This window comes from Cololabis saira, chromosome 5, assembly GCF_033807715.1.
Source record: "Cololabis saira isolate AMF1-May2022 chromosome 5, fColSai1.1, whole genome shotgun sequence".
Taxonomy (NCBI): domain Eukaryota; kingdom Metazoa; phylum Chordata; class Actinopteri; order Beloniformes; family Belonidae; genus Cololabis; species Cololabis saira.
This window is the reverse complement of record NC_084591.1, coordinates 46,711,368-46,732,642: the sequence shown is the minus strand read 5'-3', so window position 1 is coordinate 46,732,642 and position 21,275 is coordinate 46,711,368. Positions and strand designations below refer to the sequence as shown.

Genomic DNA, 21,275 nt, shown 5'->3' with positions numbered 1-21,275 from the left:
TGTATTGAGTCAGCTTTAGTTTTCATTTTGAATTGAGAGTCTGCTTAAGACCCCGTCCACACGTAGCCGGGTATCTGCTAAACCAGAGATATTTTCCTACGTTTGGACCTGTCATCCACATGAAAACGCAAATAAACGAATGTTTAAAAAAATTCCGGGCAAAGTGAAGATTTTTGAAAAATCCGTTTATGTAGATGCGTGTAGACAGAGACAACCGGAGTTTTGCGTTTTCCAACGTCACATTATGCGCCAAAACAACAACAAATCTGCTCCGACGTGCAACCTTTGTTCACTACAGAACTACAGATGATCCAGCATCTGTTCTCCAAGCTATTTATTAAATAAATGGTCTCTGCTCTTGACCACCGCTTACTGCGTTACACCGACACAGAGCCTACACCGTAGGGTACGCGGCGACGCGCACCTCACGCCGGACTCTACGGCGTAGGGCTGCGTCGATAACGCGCCAGCTCCGTGGTGGGACACGGGGGGACTCGGGCTCGTTAACTGCGGTTTACCGAGAAGGAGACGCGCCTGCCGGGGCGCAGCATCCCCGGGAGCCCCAGATCAGGGCCGGTTCTAGAAAATGATGACTAGGGGTGCATTTCAGATCAGAGGGGGTGCACATGCCTGGCACGTTATTTAACACTAAATTATGCATTTTCCCATAATTTCAAGCGGAATAATAATAGCAAAACAAGAATATTTGAAGTGTATTTCAAGTGCACTTTTGCAGCAATATCGCTGCAGAACAAAGAAAATGCTACATTTAGTCTGGACTACCTCACCCATCAGACAATCTAGCAACAGAAAATAAAACATAGCAACAAAAATAAATGTAACCATAAATATACAAGACTGTCTCAGAAAATTAGAATATTGTGATAAAGTCCTTTTATTTTCTGTAATGCAATTAAAAAAAAAAAAAAAATGACATACATTCTGGATTCATTACAAATCAACTGAAATATTGCAAGCCTTTTATTATTTTAATATTGCTGATCATGGCTTACAGCTTAAGAAAACTCAAATATCTAAAAAAAATGAGAATATTCTGGGAATCTTAATCTTAAACTGTAAGCCATAATCAGCAATATTAAAATAATAAAAGGCTTGCAATATTTCAGTTGATTTGTAATGAATCCAGAATGTATGACATTTTTGTTTTTTTAATTGCATTACAGAAAATAAAGGACTTTATCACAATATTCAAATTTTCTGAGACAGTCCTGTAAACTTGCTTGCGTCGTTGTGCTTGAACCACTTCCGAATATCCATCGTTACTTTGTGTTAACGGAGCAGTAGAGAGCAGAGTCTTGCTGGTGCAGGTAACTGCACGGACACTGGCTGATTTATGGTTCCGCGTGGCACCAACGCAGAGCTTACGGCGTAGGATACGCGGAGACGTATCGAACGTATTGTGCGCGTCGCCGCGTATCCTACACCGTAGGCTACGCCGGTGATTTAACGCGGAACCATAAATCAGGCGGACGCGCGAGCATTTGTCAGTTTTCTTTTCGTCTTTTCATTTGAGCATGCAAACACATAAACTGAGGGTGCAATGGATGCTTTTGCACCCTCGTAGACCCGGGCCTGCCGCAGATGATCTACAGGTTTGGAATGCTTATGAATGTGGTCGAAAACGCAGATCTTCGGTTATGTGTGGAAGGGTTTTTTTTTAAAAAACGATGTAATGTGGATTCAAATTATTTTATAAACGGAGGGGGGGAAATATTCGGTTTTAAAAATACCCGGCTACGTGTGGACGAGGTCTTGGTGCCTATTTGAGACTCTGAATTTTATTTATTTAACTGTATTTGTATTGCATTTTTGAATAATACACCTGGCCTAATTGGTTTGCTGATGTGTTTGAGCTTTTTCTTTTGAATTTCATTTATGGAACACATTTCACCAATAAAAATGTGGATTTAAATCTTCTCTTCTCAGTGTATTCAATTGATTAGTCATGCACAGGAATTCTGCAATGTCCTAGAATTCTAGTTCTTTATTTGGGGACTTAGCAGGATTAATTAGATTAATTAATTATAAATCCTGTAATTAATTAGATAAATGTTTTCGCCTGACAGCACTAGTTAATACTTATTTAATTGATCTAATTACTGATTGATGTTGACTCTAACTGCTCTCCTCCTCCTCCCCAGGAGCTGCAGTGTTCCTTCCTCCAGGTCTGCGGGGAGGAGCATCACCTGGTGCTGCAGAAGCTGCTGCTGTCGGACCAGCCGGAGCGCTTCAGGAAGGCCCGGGCCTTCATCAGAGCCCAGGCTCTGTCTCCAGACTCCGTGGCCGAGCTGGTGTCCTCCGCCGTGGTCCAGGGTCTGCTGGCGTCCAGCCCGGACCTCCAGCCCGCCGAGAAGCAGCTGTTCCGGCCGTCTGAGGGCCGGGACTCGCTGCTGCAGCTCGTCAGACTGTGTGATGACCCGAGTCTGGTCGGTCTGAAGCTGATGGAGAACCTCAACTCTGTTCCTCTGAGAGACCTCAGCTGCAGTACGGAAACACACACTCCATTTCGGGATTCATTTGCATCAAAACGAGAACCGTTTTATCTTTTATACGCCAAGACGGTTCTTCCGTTTCTGAGTAATGGTGCGTCCGAAATGCCATGATAAACAGTATATACTAAAAAGTATACACACTTTTGAGTAGGGATGGGCGGTATGGGCTAAAAAATGTATCACGATAATTTCTGGCATTTATCCCGATAATCTATCTCCCTCTCAGATCCGCCATGTTTGTTACACAAAAACGTCATCAACGGGAATTTATCCTTCTTTCTTTCTGGCTCATTTATTTATTTATTTATTTATTTATTTATTTATTTATTTATTTATTTATTCATTTATTTCAGGCTCATTTCCTTCCTTCTTTTTTCCCTTCCTTCCTTCTTTCCTCCTTCTTCCCTTCCTCTTTTCTCCCCTTTCTTTCTTTCTTTCTTTCTTTCTTTCTTTCTTTCTTTCTTTCTTTCTTTCTTTCTTTCTTTCTTTCTTTCTTTCTTTCTTTCTTTCTTTCTTTCTTCCTTCCTTCCTTCCTTCCTCCTTTCCTTGTTTTCTCCCTTCCTTCTCCCCTTTCCTTCCTTCCTTCCTTCTATTTTCCCTTCCTTCCTTGTTTCCTCCTGCTCTCTCCTTCCTTCTTCCCTTCCTCTTTTCTCCCTTCCTTCCTTGTTTTCTCCCTCCCTCCCTCCCTCCCTCCCTCCCTCCCTCCCTTCCTCCCTTCCTTCCTTCCTTCCTTCCTTCCTTCCTTCCTTCCTCCCTCCCTCCCTCCCTCCCTCCCTCCCTCCCTCCCTCCCTCCCTCCCTCCCTCCCTCCCTTCCTCCCTTCCTTCCTTCCTTCCTTCCTTCCTTCCTTCCTTCCTCCCTCCCTCCCTCCCTCCCTCCCTCCCTCCCTCCCTCCCTCCCTCCCTCCCTCCCTCCCTCCCTCCCTTCCTTCCTTCCTTCCTTCCTTCCTTCCTTCCTTCCTTCCTTCCTTCCTTCCATAAATCAGCTTTACACAAAAACATCAACGGGAATTTATCATTTTTATTGCGAGATGACAAATTCTTATCGTGAGGATTTTTTTTGACGGTTTATCGTGAACGATAAAATATCGCCCATTCCTACTTTTGAGTAAATATCAGTAGTGTGCGTTAATTCGGACGTACTACTAAGATCGGACACGTCGCGGAGGAAGTGACGTGTCGCAGCAGCAGTAGCAGCACCGCTCCGCTCTTTCCCGTTTACCCTGGCCCAAATGACATTATATCATATTATTATATACGAATATTATAATATTAATATTATATAATAATATTATTATACTTAATATTATACTTATGACAGTAAGTCTTCTGTAATGCGATTACAAAAACAAAAATGTCATACATTCTGGATTCATTACAAATCAACTGAAATATTGCAAGCCTTTTATTATTTTAATATTGCTGATTATGGTTTACAGTTTAAGATTAAGATTCCCAGAATATTCTAATTTTTTGAGATAGGATATTTGAGTTTTCTTAAGCTGTAAGCCATGAGGGTGGAAGTGTGGAATTTCAGACGCAGCCTAAGACTAGTTTTTGATGGTAAAGAGTTGTTTTCCTTTGTTGTCTGCAGTTGTGGAGCTTCTCATCGTGGCTCACGACTGTTTCAGTCTGACCTGTAACATGGAGGGGATTGTACGGGTTCTTCAAGCGGCTCGTCACCTCAGCCACGCCTACCTGGCTCCAGGAGAGCACCACAGCCTGCTGGTACCGCTCCACCTCTATCTACTCATCACACACACAATCAGCAACAATCATTGTTTTAATCATTCATTTTATTTAGAGGCGCCTTTCAGGTCACCCAAGGTCACCTTACAACATACAACATACATTTTATAAATTAAAATACAATTAATCCAGAACAAAAAAAGCAGCAACAGAGAGAATCAAAAAGTACATAAATTCATAAATAAAACAAACTGGTGTAGTGCACAGTGACTGGTTAAAGTGAGTGAGAGATCAGCACCGCCTCGCACGTATTCCACTGCTCTTCTGAGCCGCTGCATCCTGACTCGCTCTATAGCGTCTTTTTCTCCTAAAGCCGCGGTGCAGCTGTGTTTTTTCCAGAGAAGAAAATAGTTATGGGTCGTTGTTGTCGCTCTTTTTTCTTCTGGGCAAAAAGATTCTTATAAGCCGACATGCCACCATGGATTATATCTGAGACTGTAATGAACGAATCATCAAAAGTCCCGTTCTTGAGCTGCTGCTGAAGCTCATTGGTCGTTCTCAGCTTGTTGCTAAGCAACCAACGTTATTGACACAGGAAGTGAAGAAGCGGGGAGACTGTTTAAGTTTAAGACTATTTAACTATTCAAGTTGATCAAAAGTTTGTATTATTCTCCATACAGAACCTGCTGAATTGAAGGCTAGAGGGGCATTAATGGGAGCATTTAAAATAAGGTTTTTTTTTAAGTAACTAAAAAGTTACTTTTCATAATAACTCAATACTTTTTGGTCTACTTTTTTAATGAAGTAACTAGTAACGGTAACTAGTTACTATTTTTCAGTAACTAGCACAACACTAGTCATATTAGACAGCCAGCTGACTGTGTGTGTGTGTGTGTGTGTGTGTGTGTGTGTGTGTGTGTGTGTGTGTGTGTGTGTGTGTGTGTGTGTGTGTGTGTTCAGGTGCGTCTGCTTACAGGTATCGGCAGATACAATGAGATGACGTACATCTTTGACCTCCTGCATCAGAACCACTGCTTTGAGATGCTGCTGAGGAAAAAGGTTGATGTAAACAGAGGACAGGTGGGACACACACACGCACGCACACACACACACACACCTGGGGCCTCATTTATCAACTGTGCGTATGCACAGATATGTGCGTAAAGTGTGCGTATGAACATTCCCACGCAAAGTGTGGAGTTTATCAACATGTACCTGTGTGCAGAAACGCGTGTAAATGTAAGCACAACTCCGACCATGCGTACACACAAAACCCAGTGGTAGAACAGTGAAACTACAAATAGAACCCATTAAAAGAGTCACAGTGTTCAGCGATCTCAAACTTCACACATGTTCCCTGTTTCCTCCAATTAATAAAAATTCTCCATTAGTAATTTAGCAGACATTTTGAATAATTGGTGTGACAAGCTATAAAAGACAGCTGGCAGGACGACCTGAAAAGAAAATACAAGTACCATGGCTTATCTTGCACTGGAGGAGGATTTGGAGAAGCGTGCGTTTTCAAAGAGCTGATCTGTTCAGTGAGAGCACGGAGTGGCTTCTCAGCAGGTACCGCTTCCCCAAAAACATTCTGATGGATCTATGCCGTGATTTACAACCTACTGTATGTTGGAGCGAGAGACAAAACGCACCAAATCCATCCCAGTCACATCCAGCTCCTGTCCACCCTGGGATGTTTGTCCACCGGAACATTTCAGAGAGAGATTGGAGACATATGCGGCATTTCGCAGCCGACACTAAGCAGAATCATGCCGGCAGTGTTGGATGCAATAACTTCTCTGGCCCTAATTTACACCCAGTTTCCATACACACATCACAAAGTCGAAATTAAACAAGGATTTCACGCCATCGCCGGATTCCCAAACATAATTGGAGCTATATTGCACCCACATCACCATAAAAGCACCATCACACAATGAATTCAGTTACGTGAACATGAAAGGATTTCATTCAATCAAGGCACAAATAATCTGCGATGCAACTATGTCTCTGTTGCCCGTCGTTGCCCGGTGGCCTGGAGGAACGCACAACTCATTTATTCTGCAGAACAGCTCTGTTGGTGTGAAACCTCCAAGTAGGAGCTGTTGTTGCTCCATATATGGTGAATTGGAGGCGTTTCTGAATGTAATGAGCCTAACCGTGCACGAGCACGGCAGGTAAGAACAGGTGGGATTTATCATCACTGATTACTTACTAGTGTGCGTACGACCGGTGTCCGCACGTTTGATAAATTCTGATTTTTTTTGTACTTACACACATTCTTAATTTCATTCCTACGACAGAATTTAGAACCTTTTCTCCTCACGGTTGATAAATGAGGCCCCTGGTCTCCAGAACAAAGACAAAGAAAGCAGAGAACTCAAAAATGTGACTCTGAGATGTGAGGATGATGTTCCAGCTGTACAAGTGGCAGCAGACGCTGACTTGTCTCTCCTGCTGCAGAGTTCCAGTCTGAAGACGGCGCTGCTGGATTACATCAAGCGCTGCCTTCCTGCAGACAGCGAGAAACACAACATGGTAGCGCTTTGTTTCAGCATGAGGAGGGAGATCGGAGAGAACCACGAGATCGCCGCCAGGACGCAGCTGAAGATGATCGAATCTCAGGCCTGGGGTGAGCCGGGACCCCGACACCTGCAGGACTGCAGCGCTGCAGCTATACAATACTTTAGTAATCCAGTATTCTACTGAAAATCCCATCGAGTAATCGGATAAAACATATTTTTGTTTAGTTAAAGAGCAATTATAAATACATAAGATGTTAGATGTTAACTGACATCACTAAAACTAAATTATATAATCCAGTAGGTTCATGGCTGTGCATTTAAAAACCCTGAACACACATCACTTAAAAGGTTAGGTGTTTTTCCCACGTGTTTCAATTGAACTTTCATTTGTGGCATGCTAATTTTAAGTTCTAGTTAAGTTTTAAGTTAAAGTCTTTAAGATTTTGAGTTTTGGCAGTGTTCAAAATAAAATGATGAGCCCTGCTGTATTGGAGCACATTAGACACCAGTGCTACTTGATGTTTTATCCATCAATGACTACAGAGATAAAATTGAAAACTACCCAGTTAGCTTTATTACGTTTTTATTTTTCACCCCCATCACTCTACAGCTCTGTGTTTTTACAGATTAAATGACATTTTCTGCCTTTTCTTTTAGTTAAAACCAAACCACGCGTTGTGCCGCATTAAACGTGGTCCGGGTGAAACACCTGCTTTGAGCTGCAAAATTAAACGATTTCTCGAGGCAGAGAAAATTCCTCTATCATTTTTTGTAATGGAATTACTTGAATTATGGGAGGAATGGTTTCAGCCTACAGGACTTTTTGAGCTGCTGTGATCCACACCGTTCTCATTCCTGTCATGTGTTTGTAGTGGTGACTCCTGAGCTGAAGACTTCTCTGGTGAAAGTTCTGGCGCTGTTGAAGGACGCGGCGGAGAGTTTCTCCAAGGTACCGTACGCCGCTCCTCTCTGAACTCTCCTCCACCGTCCACCACAGCGCTCTAATGCATGTTTAACCTGCAGGACTCGTGTGTGCGTCAGGCCAGTCACTGCGTCCGCATGGCCAAGCTGGTGTCTCTGCAGCTGCACCTGCTGAACCAGAGCTCGGAGCTGCGCGTCATCAACCTGAAACCTGCAGAGCTGCTGAACGCCGTCGTGGCGCTGCCGCGCTGCTACCAGGTGAGCTGCTGCTGCCGGTGTTCTGCCAATTTCTGCTGCTTTGCCAAAAAATGCTCCCTAATGGTTTTCTACCTTTGTAGAGCTACATTTTGACTGTGTTTTACTCCCTAAACCACTTCCTTTCCCCCCAAGTGGTCTTTGTCTCTTACCAGGCCGTCATTGTAAATAAGAATGTTATTAATGACCTGCCTGGTTAAATAAAGGAGAATGACTGAATGAATATCAAATAAAGCGATAGAATTGTTTCTTTTTTCTCTTTATCGTATAATGTTCACAAAGTGTAATGCAATTCATGTCATGGGTAGTTTATTTTGAAGCATCAAATACTAAACATCCCATATTATCAATTTTACATCGTGCAAGAAATGATGGGCAATCAAACTTTGAAAATTGACTGTGCGCGTGCGCAAGAACCACAAAGTAGCATGGATTGGCAGAACACCGGGCGTACGTAGAGAGGTGGACTACAGACAGACAGATGATGAAGACCTGCTCCAACCCTCTGTGGCATCACCTGAAAGTTTCTAGAGGGTTTTCTAAAGAGCGCTGATTGTGGGAGCTCTGGCGACGATGTCTTGGGAAGGCGGATTCTCCTAGACCAGGCGTCGGCAACTCAAAATGTAGAAAGAGCCATATTGGACCAAAAAAAACAAATGTGTCTGGAGGCGCAAAAAATGTAAAGTCTTGTATCAGCCTTAGAATGAAGACAACACATGCTGCATGTTTCTGTATTAGTTATATTAGCCTAATATCAAAATGACTAAGTTGGCTACAAATACATAAGAGTTCATGTACCTGCATAAAAGCGCAGTCTGCTCAATATCCTAACCCTAACCCTTTATTCAAAGTATACAGACAGGAAGAGGATAGAGAGAGAATGGGGATGACATGCAGCAAAGGTGCGCAGGCTGGGATTCCAACCTGCGACCGCTGCAGGAGGAGGACTGTAGCCTCAATATATGAGCCGCTGCTTAACCCACTGCACCACCGAGCGGCTCTAGACCGGAATTAATTTAAAGAGGAATGGCCATTTTCCTTCAGAATTAGGTGTTTACATGGTCATTTTTACTCATTTTAAATCGGATTTAATTTTAATTCTGAATTAAAGAGGAATTAAACTTCCCATGTAAACGCACTCAGTGTGGACAACTGTGGTTCCTCAGCAGTGAAACTAACCCCCACCAGAGCTGCTGTTGACCTGGTCTCCTGTGTGTCAGGTGCTGGTGGTGTGCGAGGCGTACGGCTACAGTCCAGACTGGGCTGAGATCCTGTACCAGCGCGTCGTCCTGAAGGGAGACTTCCTTTACCTGGAGGAGCTGAAGCGCCACCGCCCACTCACCTGCACCCTCTTTGAGGACATTTTCAAAAAGTAAGAGGATAAGCCCTTTTTAACATCTGCATGGATGATCTTTCTCACCAACTGGGAGCGTGTACAACAGGATGTGTAATTGGAAACACTATTTTAAACCATCTCGTGTATGCTGATGATTTGGCAATTTTTTCCCCCAGCAGTGCCGGATTGCAACAGTATAATAAACAACAGTTGTTTAATATATGTACTGAGTATGGGATTAACCATGATATACTGTATCATTATTTTGTCAGGGTTATGTATTATATCACTGCACTTAAATATTTGTGTTTTTTGTTTTATTTGCTGTTGTTTGTTTCTCTATTTCTCATTGTTCTTGACAAGTTTGTACTGTTTGTAAAGCACTTTGAGCTGCCATTTTCATATCAAAGATGCTATCGAAATAAAGTTCATTATTATTATTATTATTAATGCCAAGAAGAGTATGGTTATGCTGTGTCGTACTAAAGAAGACTGATACCTCACATTTCCAAAATGTTATCTTATAGGACAAAAGGTTAATATCTGTACTAAAATTAAATACCTTGGTCATTTTATCAGAGACCAAATAACTGATGACGAGGATATTAATAGACAGTGCCGAGTCCTTTATGCTCAGGCAAACATGCTCAGAAGGAAATGTAACATGTGTTCTGACCATGTGAAGATCTGTCTCTTTAGGTCATACTGTACCCCACTCTATATAATATATAATACTGCTCCTTTATGGAGTACATTTAAGAAGGCAAGCATTCATAGGTTGCAGGTTGCTTACAATGATTGCATGAGGAAACTATTGAAACAGCCCAGATGGTGGAGTGCAAGTGAGCTGTTCTGTAAAGTGAGTCAACTCATTTCAGGCCTTGCTTAGACATCTCATGTATAGTTTTATCTGCAGACTGAATGTTTCTCAGAATGACATAATGAATAAACGATGATGATGATGATGATGATGATGATGATGATGATGATGATGATGATGATAGTACCTTCTGTCACCAGTGCTCCTCCATCCAGGCCCGTGACACCAGTCTAACCTGTGTAACCGTGTTTCAGGCTGGACGGCCCCTCCGGAAGTGTCACGGCCAACGTGAAGCGCCTGCTCACCCACTGCGAGGACGTGTACGGCCGCTACAAGCTGGCCTACCAGCAGAACCTGTACGACGTGACCAAGACGCTCCTGCAGGACCCCCAGACCTCCAACTACCTGAACGACAGACTGTCCAGCTGACCCACGTCCTGACCCAGCCAAGAGGAGGTGCACTGATGGTACGGGTTTATACATTACAATAAAATCTGCAGTTTGTTCAACATGTTTCTGACACTGCCCCTAAGTGGAAGTAATGCGACATGACATGTAATAATCCTGTCTGAATTTAACCACTTGATGCTGGAAAATCCAAAATTAAAGACTCTTTTGAAGTATTTGAGTCAGTTTAATCAAACAAACCTGCAGCTGAATATGCCTTGAACTTGTATTCTGATAAGACAGGAGTACAGTGAACCTGTTCCCTCTGTACTGACCCGTCTGCAGTTAGAGATGCACCGATCAGGATTTTAAGGGCCGATCACCGATCTCCAAAACCAGTATCGGCCGATCCCGATTTTGCCGATCACCGATCACAGCGTGAAATCCATAAATTCGTCAATATTGTTGTCTCATGTACACGACAGTGACATTGTATTATTAGGTATAAAAATTAGGAGATTAGGTGTAAAACTCGGCTTACAAAGAGTAAGTGTAGTTTAGTAGCTTCAGCTTTCCTGTGGTAATAATTATGTACAACATGTCACCAACACAGAAACAGCAGACATGTCACTCTCTTAGAGTTGATACAAGTTGCAAACTATAAACCTCAGTTTTCCTGTGGAAAGAGGAATTAAATCTTAAAATTAATTATGAATTATTAAGCTTTGTGAAAGCTTTAGCGGTAGCATCCGCTGCATGTGAGGAAACTCTTGAGTGAAGCAAAACTCTTCACACTATAAACTCCAAATGTCACTGGTGAAGCGACTGACACGACTGTCGTCCTGCATGAGGATTTGGACTGTATATAGTCTGGTAAAACTCTGACAGGATTTCATCAGTGAAATATTTACGACGCGGCTCCGCGGATCCAAGCTGCAAACGTGTTTAAACCCGATCTCTTCTACAACTGAAAGCGGTTGATGAGCAAAGCATATGAATTAATTACCTTACGATGTAGTTCTTTATTTTTCTTGCTGTCGTTTATAAGTCTCTGTTACAGGTGTTGCAGCTGAGTTAGTGTCGTTGCTGCGCGCTCCTTTTTTTCTCTCCCTTTTTTCTGCTGCAGCCAACTTTGAAAACTCAATATACTCCGTGTGAAGAACTTTCAAACGTTTTATCAGCTTTGTTGTGTTTAAATTCTTTTGTAACATTCCTCTTCATGGTATCTCCTTTGGACACACTTTGCAAACTGCAAATTTGTTGTCCTTTTCAGACATTATAAAACTCCCGCACCGGCGAGACCCACGCGTCCTCAGGACGGCTCGGTTTGAGATGCGGGAACACCCGCGCGGGCGGGGGTTTGTTGTTGTAAACGCCATCAGATCGGCCGCTCTGAACTATTATTTTCCGATCTCCGATCAAAACCGATAGGGGCATTATCAGCCTGATCCCGATCAGGGGCCGATCGATCGGTGCATCTCTATCTGCAGTCAGGAGGACGTCCCAGCAACTGGCAAGGAAACTGTCACAAGCAGGGTTGCCACCTTTCAGAAATAGAAATAAGGGACGCTCCGATTTCAGCAGCGCAGGCGCCAAAAAAAGGGACGTCCCCAAAACTTCTAAAATGCAGAGAAATGTATTTATTTTATATGAAAAAACTAAATGCTTTGATTTAAAGTTTAAAGTGCTTTAATAGCATCGAACCTGACTACAGACAGACTACTATACTAGCAACTGAAATGCTATGTATGTTTGTCTACATCAGCCAAGACGTACATGCAAGTAAATATAAATATAGTTACAGGTGAAGGTCGGAACATTAGAATATGGTGTAAAAGTTAATTTATTTTGATAATTCAACTTAAAAAGTGAAACTAATATATTACATAGTCTCATTACATGCAAAGCAAGATATATTAAGCCTTTATTTGTTATCATTTTGATGATTGAATAGTTTATTTATTATTTTTTTTAACCTTGTCTGCATATATATTAATGGTTAATACCATATATATATATATATATATATATATATATATATATATATATATATATATATATATATATATATATATATATATATATATATATATATATATATGTGTGTGTATATATATATATATATATATATATATATATATATATATATACATACATACATACATACATACATACATACATACATACATACAGTCAGTCCGGAAAGTACTTCACTTTTCCCACATTCTTTTATGTTACAGCCCTATTGATATTAGGAATACATTCATTTTTTTTCTCAGAATTCTACACAAAATACCCCATAATGACAACATGAAAGAAGTTTTGTTATGATTTTTGTAAATGTATAAAAAATAAAAAACTATAAATATCACCTGTGCAGAAGTATTCAGAACCATGAAACTCAAAATTCTGTTTCCACTGATCTCTCTCAAGTTGTTTCTACAGCTTAATGGGAGTCCACCTGTGGTGAATTCAGTTGATTGGACTTGATTTGGAAAGACACACACCTGTCTATATAAGCTCTCACAGTTGGCAGTGCATGTTGCAACACAAACCAAACATGAAGTCAAAAGAATTGTCTTCAGACCTCCCAAACAGGATTGTTTCGAGGCACAAATCTGGGGAAGGGTACAGAAAAATGTCTGCTGCTTTGAAGGTCCCAGTGAGCACTGTGGCCTGCATCATCCTTAAATGGAAGAAGTTTGGAACCACCAGGAATCTCCCTAGAGCTGGCCGCCCGCCTAAGCTGAGCAATCGGGGGAGAAGGGCCTTAGTCAGAGAGGTGACCAAGGACCCGACGGTCACTCTGTCAGAACTCCAGCGTTCCTCTGTGGAGAGAGGAGAAACTTCAAGAAGACCAACCATCTCTGCAGCAATCCACCAATCAGGCTTGTATGGTAGAGTGACCAGGCGCAAGCCCCTCCTTACTAAAAAGCGTATGGCAGCCCGACTGGAGTTTGCCAAAAGGCACCTGGAGGACTCTCAGACCATGAGAAAAAACATCCTCTGGTCTGATGAGACAAAGATTGAACTATTTGGCATGAATTCCACTCGTCGTGTTTGGAGGAGACCAGGCACCGCTCATCACCTGGAGAACACCATCCCTACAGTGAAGCATGGTGGTGGCAGCATCATGCTGTGGGGGTGTTTTTCATCAGCAGGACCTGGGCAACTAGTCAGGATTGAGGGAAAGATGAATGCAGCCATGTACAGAGACATCTTGGATGAAAACCTGATCCAGAGTGCTGTTGACCTCAGACTAGGACGACACTTCATCTTTCAGCAGGACAACGACCCAAAGCACACAGCCAAAATATCAGCGGAGTGGCTTCAGAACAACCATGTCAATGTCCTTGAGTGGCCAGCCAGAGCCCAGACCTGAATCCCATCCAACATCTCTGGCTGTACACCGACGCTCCCCATCCAACCTGATGGAGCTTGAGAGGGTCTGTAAGGAAGAATGGGCAAAACTGCCCAAGAATAGGTGTGGCAAACTTGTAGCAACCTATTCAAAAAGACTTGAGGCTGTAATTGCTGCCAGAGGAGCTTCTACAAAGTATTAAGCAAACGTTATGAATACTTATGCTCATATGATTTCTTGTTATTTTTATTTTTAATACATTTACAAAAGTCGCATCAAAACTTCTTTCATGTTGTCATTATGGGGTGTTTTGTGTAGAACTCTGAGGGAAAAAAAATTAATTTATTCCTATTATCAATAGGGCTGTAACATAAAAGAATGTGGGAAAAGTGAAGCGTTTTGAATACTTTCCGGACTGTGTGTGTGTGTATATATATATATATATATATATATATATATATATATATATGTGTGTGTGTGTGTGTGTGTGTGTGTGTGTGTATATATATATATATATATATATATATATATATATGTGTGTGTGTGTGTGTGTGTGTGTGTGTGTGTATATATATATATATATATATATATATATATATATATATATATATATATATATGCATGCATTTTTGATATAAAACATATATTTATTTTATTAATATATATATATATATATATATATATATATATATATATATATACATATACATATCCAATTTTTTTTTTTTAGTTTATTGATTTTATAAACTATTCTAATTTTTGGAGATTTTTTATTTGGGGTTTTCATAAACTGTGAGCCATAATCATCAAAATTATAACAAACAAAGGCTTGAAATATCTCACTTTGCATGTAGTGGGAAATAATATATTTGATTCGCCTTTAGTTGAATTTACTGAAACGAATGAAGTTTTGCAATATATTAAAATTTTCAACCTTCACCTGTAGATTATGACCAATAAATAACAGAGAGCGCACCAACATATGTTGCTGTCTTAAATGTATCCTGTCCTTTATTTTGTTCATTATTGTTAGTCTGTTGTTCATGTGTGTGAGACGTTCATGGTACAATTAAGAAATACGGAATAAACTGCGTTCCGTTTTGGTTCAATACGGAACTCAACTTTTAATTCCCAATTACGTAACAATTCCGTATTTCAAGGGACGGGTGGCGACCCTGGTCACAAGATTAACGCATTATATAAGGTGAGAAATGCACATCCAAACTGAGCACAGGCATCAGACTGCACCCTGCCTCCAATAACTAAAGGTGGGGACCAACAACACAGCACTAATTTACATTTCTTTATTAGAACTCCAGCTTCATATCAAACAATATCATCTCAATAGTCTCAGGAAAAATTGTACTGTTTATGTTTTGTACAACAAAATACACCAGATATTGATTTGGACTGATACATTTTTGAATATAATGCATTTATATTCTCTTAATATTTCAAAAAAGTAAAAATTATACTAAATCAACCCTGGTGCATATGGTTCATATCATTGTCCTCTCTCCTCCACCCCCCACTCAGATAACACGTTGCCATGTTTTGCGTTTCACTTGGAGACTTTTATGAAAGCATTCACATTTCATATATTCCAACTTGTTGAATTAATGATTAAATAATCCTTTTTTCTGCTTGGATTTCTTCCCACCAGCGCGCCACATCTGTTCCACTAGTTCCTGTTTTATTTATTTTTTTACACGGCAAAAACTCAAAATCTTACCAGGAATATTTGTCTTATTTCTAGTTAAAATGTCTCATTTTTAGTCAAAAAAATCTCATTACACTTAAAACATGAGTCATCCCCAGAACAATAACTTATTTGACAATCTTCACCTGTTTCAAGTAAATTTTCACTTGAAATAAGTAGAAAAATCTGCCAGTGGAACAAGATTTATCTTCTCATTACAAGCAAAAACATTTTTGCAGATTTTTCTACTTTATTTTAAGTGAAAATTTACTTGAAACAGGTGAAAATTGTCAAATAACAAGTTATTTTTCTGGTAATTACTCTATTAGTGTAATGAGTTTTTTGACTAAAAATGAGACATTTTAACTAGAAATAAGACAAATATTCTTGTTAAGATTTTGAGTTTTTGCAGTGTATGTGACTGTCTCAGAAAATTAGAATATTGTGATAAAGTCCTTATATTTTCTGTAATGCAAAAATGTCATACATTCTGGATTCATTACAAATCAACTGAAATATTACAAGCCTTTTATTATTTTAATATTGCTGATCATGGCTTACAGCTTAAGAAAACTCAAATATCCTATCTAAAAAAATTAGAATATTCTGGGAATCTTACTCTTAAACTGTAAACCATAATCAGCAATATTAAAATAATAAAAGCCTTGCAATATTTCAGTTGATTTGTAATGAATCCAGAATGTATGACATTTTTGTTTTTTTAATTGCATTACAGAAAATAAAGAACTTTATCACAATATTAAAATTTTCTGAGACAGTCCTGTACATGTGAATTACAGATGTTCATCTTAAGATGGATGTGTTGACTGTAGTTGGAGCTGGTTTCCGGGGGTTGTTCATACATACGTGTTTATTATATCAAATATGATAGTTCTCTACTTTCTTGCTCTAATAGATCTGTAGAGCCTCTGATTGGTCAGCCGGGGCCTTAACCGGTTGTCTTTTCTGCTCTTTCAGGTTGATGTCTTTGTGGGGCAGCTGAAGACTCGTCATGATGCATTCAGGTTTTCTCCAGTTGCTATGGAAACCCCAGATGTAACAGAGGTTGCCCACACATCACAGTGGCTGCTCTGCCTTCCCGTCGGCGCCGGGCTGCTCGTCTTCCTCCCGCTGCCTCCGTCTGTTGAAGAAGCCAATCTGACGAGACAACAGACAGCGTCATGCTCTGGTATCAGTCAGTTCAATCTGATGAGATAATCCACTGCAGAAAAAGAACACGCACTTTGAAAAGAAAAACAGTGATTCTGACATTTTAATTTGACTTTAATTTCTTTGCAAAAAGTCTGAATAATAAAGTATTTAATACTGATGTTAAAGGTCTCTGTTTCTTTAATTCTACGTGCTCTTGCTCCACATCATGTTGATAATACAAATGTCTTTTTCTATAATCAATTCACTTCAGTTTTGTTTAAATAGCGTCTATTACAGAAACCGGAACATGACTTGCATGTAGATTCTTCTGGCCTGGACATTTAGCAAATAACACCAGCCACGACTCTCTATGTCAAGCCATTCAAAAGTTATGGCAGAAAGTATATCAGTATATCAGATATCCACCAATCAGATGAAGGGGCGGGGCTAATTTGCACCAATTATGGTCAAGTACTCAAAACCGAGTCCGATGACACCACCCACGAGTCTTTATATCAAACCATTCAAAAGTTATTGCAGAAAGTGGGAACTATCACATATCGACCAATCAGAAGAAGGGGCGGGGGTAATTCATGCCAATGAAGGTCAAGTATTCAATACCGAGTCCGATGACACCACCCACGAGTCTCTATGTCAAACCATTGAAAGGTTATGGCAGAAAGTGGAAACTATCAAATATGGACCAATCAGATGAAGTGGGGGCGCGCTTTTTGGACTCTAGCGTCGCCACAGTAACGCTTTTGACTGAGAAAAGTAATGCGCGTTGTCGCAGGATGGAGACGCACATTTTGATGTATAACACACCTGGGTGCACGTTACGGTTCGGGCCGTATTAACTGCCGAAGGAATGGCATAAATTGTGACAAAATGACACGATTAACTCAAAATGGCCGACTTCCTGTTCGGTTTCGGCAATGGCGCCAAGAGACTTTTCTTTAAGTTGCGACATGATACAGGTGTGTACCGATTTTCGTGCATGTACGTCAAACCGTATTGTGGGGCTTGAGGCACAAAGTTTTCTAGGGGGCGCTGTTGAGCCATTAGGCCACGCCCATTAATGCAAGCCATTAAATATCAAGGCCTGGCTTGCGTGCAAAATTTGGTGACTTTTGGGGCACGGTCAAGGGGCAAAAAGGCCCTCATTTCGTTGGAAAAAAAAAAAGGAAAAGAATTCCTAGATACAATAGGACCTTCGCACTGTAAGTGCTCGGGCCCTAATTAAACCATCTTTAAATGAAACAGGACAGTGCTGGCTCGCCTCTCAGACTCTAATTCCAGTATGAGTAAACCCTATAGCCTGTGATGTCCCCTGCTCCACCAACCGTCCGTTTATGAAAAAAACCTCATAGTACTTTCAGCTGTATCAAAATCAGAATCAGAATCAGAAATACTTTATTTATCCCCGAGGGGCAATTTCAAGGCAACTGGGCAGCAAAACGTTGAAGGTATCAAATAGGATAATAAAAAATAAAGTAAATAAAAAACAGATAAGTGGGGCATGTCTCATATGTACAAGAAATGTACCAAAAAGTATATAAATATAAGAATGTCAGAAAAAATGTACAATAGAGTGACTGTGGTTTACATAAAATATACAGTATACAGTATATAAAGTGTCGACAGTGGAGTAAACAATTTAACAGAGTATGGAGTAGTCCGGGGGGGGGGGTCTGTGGATGTGGGGGATGTGTTTAGCAGCTGGAATTAAAAAGCAGGGTAGCTTTGGGGACAAAAGTAGCTCTCCTCCTCTCAGTCCTGCAGGCGACAGCGCAGGCGCCTCCTGGAGGGGAGCCACTGGAATGCAGGATGGAGTATGTGGGAGGGGTCCTTCATGATTTTAGCTGCCTGACTGAGGGCCTGCTGGATGAAAACCACAGACAGAGTTCTGACCGGCAGGCCGATGATTTTCGAGCAAAGTGCTGCTGTGCTCTGCAGTCTGTTCCTGTTCTGGATGCTGAGGGAGTGGAACCAGCAGGTCATGGAGAAGGTCATGATGCTTTCCAGGAAGGCGTAGTAGAAAGTCATCATGATGTGTGTGCTGACTCCACAGGAGTTGAGTTTCCTGAGGAGGTACAGCCGTTGGTGACACTTCCTGAGAATCTCCTCTGTGTTGGCAGAGAATTTCAGGAGGTTGTCGAAGATGGTGCCCAGGTATTTGTATTCCACGACTGTCTCCACTGGCTTCCCGTGGATGATGGTGGTGACTGCAGCAGCCAGATCCCTCTGTCTGCTGGAGAAGGTCACCACCATCTCTTTGGTCTTGCTGGAGTTTAGTTCCAGTTTGGAGCTGTCACACCACTCCACGAACTCCTGCAGAACGGGTCCGTGGTGTTGTGAGGGGCCTGACAGCAGTGACAGGAGAACTGTGTCGTCAGCGTACTTGACCAGATGGCGGTTGGGCTGTGTGGCTCTGCAGTCATAGGTGTAGAGGATGAAGAGCAGGGGGGAGAGCACACAGCCCTGGGGGGAGCCAGTGGAGGTGGAGCAGAGGTCAGAGAGAGAGTTGTTGACCCGAACCCTCTGATTTCTGTTGGTCAGAAAGTCCAGGATCCACAGGATTAACTGGTCATCCAGGTGAAAGTGGGAGGAGAGTTTAGTGGCCAGGATGTGGGGCTGCAGGGTGTTGAATGCTGAAGAGAAGTCAGCGAACAGAAGTCTGGCGGATGAGTCGGGGAGCTCCAGGTGTTTGTGAATGGACTCCATGATGAAGATTTTTGCATCATCCATGCTTCTGCCTGCGCCATATGCAAACTGGAGTGGGTCCATTAGGGTGTCAGTTTCTCTCATGATGTGCTGTTTGATGATCTTCTCCATGGCCTTCATCACCAGGGAGGTGAGGGCCATGGGACTTAGGACTTAGAGTCTTAGGTTTATTCTTTTTGGGGATAGGGATGACTGTGGAGTGTTTCCACAGCTTTGAAACGGTGTGACTGTCGAGGGAGTATTGAAACAGAGTCGGGAACACACTCCCTAGTTGCCCTGCACAGTGTCTCAGGAGTCGGCCGCTGATGTTGTCGGGACCGGGTGAGCTCCTCTCTCTGGTCCTCCTGAGGGCACTCACCACATCCTCGGTCCTGAAGGTGAGTGCAGAGCTGCCAGGTTTGAGTGAAGATCTGGACTCCTCCAGCTGGGTGGAGTTGTCCGACTCAAACCTGGAGTAGAAGGCGCTGAGGTCGTCAGGGAGGGAGGAGGGGGTGCTGCACTCCACCTGGATGGTTCTGGGGGAGGTGGAAGCAGTGTTCACGGAGGCCATGGTTTTGAGGCCCTGCCAGGCTGAGCGGAGGTCCCGTGCGATTAATTTTTCCTCCACTTTGTTTTTATAGTCCAGCTTGGCAGTTTTAATGGCCCTCTTGACCTCTCTGTTGACCTTCTTTTTTTCCAGTTCGGAGCCGGTGAAGAAAATCCTCCTCCTCCTTGGTGATCCAGGGTTTATTGTTAGGGTAGATTGTGACTGTTTTTGATGGAATAATAGTGTCCGTACAGAAGGAGATGTAAGATGATACCGAGTCGACCTGTACGTTGATGTCATCGGAGGGAGAGAGGAGGCTGTCCCAGTCAGTGGCTTCGAAGCATCCTTGCAGGGTGAGGATACTTTCCGCTGTCCACTGCTTGATCTTTTTCTTGGTCTTCTTGATCCTCCTAATGACTGGAGTGTAAGCAGGGGCCAGCAGGATGGTGTGGTGGTCTGCAGAGCCAGGGGGGGCTTTGAATGCGTCTGGTACAGTACCATAGCGTTTATCCAGAGTCTTCCCCTGCCGAGTGTTGCATGTAATATATTGTTCAAATCCTTTAAGGGATTTGTCGGGGGAACAGTGGTTGAAGTCACCTAGTATGAATTTAGGAGAGTCCAAGGATAAGTGTTCCAGGTTATGCAGAGTGCTGGTGAGATGCTCAGTTGCTATAGCTGCGTTAGCTCTGGGGTGGATGTAGACCAGGATGAAGAAGAGCTGAGGGAACTCTCTGGGGAGGTAGTAGGGGCGCAGGGAAACAGCCAGAAGCTCAATGTCTGCGGTGCAAAGCTTCTCCCTCACAGTAACTGTAGAGCACCAGTTGTTATTTACATACAGACACACACTTCCGCCATGTTGTTTCCCGGTGCGTTCACTGTCTCTGTCCAGACGAACGGTTGCTGAAAAGCCGTCTATGTGCAGCATGCCGTCCTGATCGCTGTTATTAAGCCATGATTCCGTGAAAGCCAAAACAGAAGCAGTTCTGAACTCGTGCAGATGGTTCACACAAGCCTGCAGCCCGTCAAGTTTGTTGCGGAGAGACCGCACGTTGGCCAGGATAATGGACGGGAGCGCTCTTTGTTTGTGCGTCTCCCGTTTAAGTCTTGTTCTCAGTCCACCCTTCTTTAAACCCCTCCTGTTTACCTTTGGTTTGCGATTTTTGCAGACAGAGATGTGCTGGTTATTGGGGTATCCACGGAGTATAATCCCAGGATAGTAATCCGTCGGAGCGGGGCGGAAAATCCGGAGTTCAGGCTGCGGCTGCAGCTGGATGAGAAAGTCTCTGCTGTACTTGAGCCGCGGCGCCATGTCGGGTGCGGAAAAAAAAAACACAGGTAGCGTCGCAGAGAAATAATCCCAAAAAAGTGC

The 21,275-nt window shown here is 42.3% G+C and overlaps 2 protein-coding genes across 3 annotated transcripts in view; one reads left to right on the top strand and one right to left on the bottom strand.

The window, feature by feature from the left end:
* The window catches only part of spg11 (SPG11 vesicle trafficking associated, spatacsin), an 81,233-nt gene extending 64,398 nt beyond the window's left edge, over positions 1-16,835 (top strand). For both annotated transcript variants that reach the window (XM_061722307.1, XM_061722306.1), the window contains exons 32-40: positions 2,163-2,505; positions 4,106-4,239; positions 5,161-5,280; positions 6,664-6,832; positions 7,598-7,674; positions 7,749-7,904; positions 9,122-9,273; positions 10,312-10,524; positions 16,483-16,835. In XM_061722307.1, coding sequence (XP_061578291.1) covers positions 2,163-2,505; positions 4,106-4,239; positions 5,161-5,280; positions 6,664-6,832; positions 7,598-7,674; positions 7,749-7,904; positions 9,122-9,273; positions 10,312-10,486 — 1,326 coding nt within the window. In that variant the 3' untranslated portion in view covers positions 10,487-10,524; positions 16,483-16,835. The remainder of the gene's footprint in view (positions 1-2,162; positions 2,506-4,105; positions 4,240-5,160; positions 5,281-6,663; positions 6,833-7,597; positions 7,675-7,748; positions 7,905-9,121; positions 9,274-10,311; positions 10,525-16,482) is intronic.
* Positions 16,205-21,275, bottom strand: part of LOC133444488 (integrin alpha-11-like) — a 107,432-nt gene continuing 102,361 nt past the window's right edge. Inside the window, exon 30 of the mRNA XM_061722308.1 lies at positions 16,205-16,662. Within this exon, the coding sequence (XP_061578292.1) occupies positions 16,582-16,662 (81 nt within the window). The 3' untranslated portion in view covers positions 16,205-16,581. The remainder of the gene's footprint in view (positions 16,663-21,275) is intronic.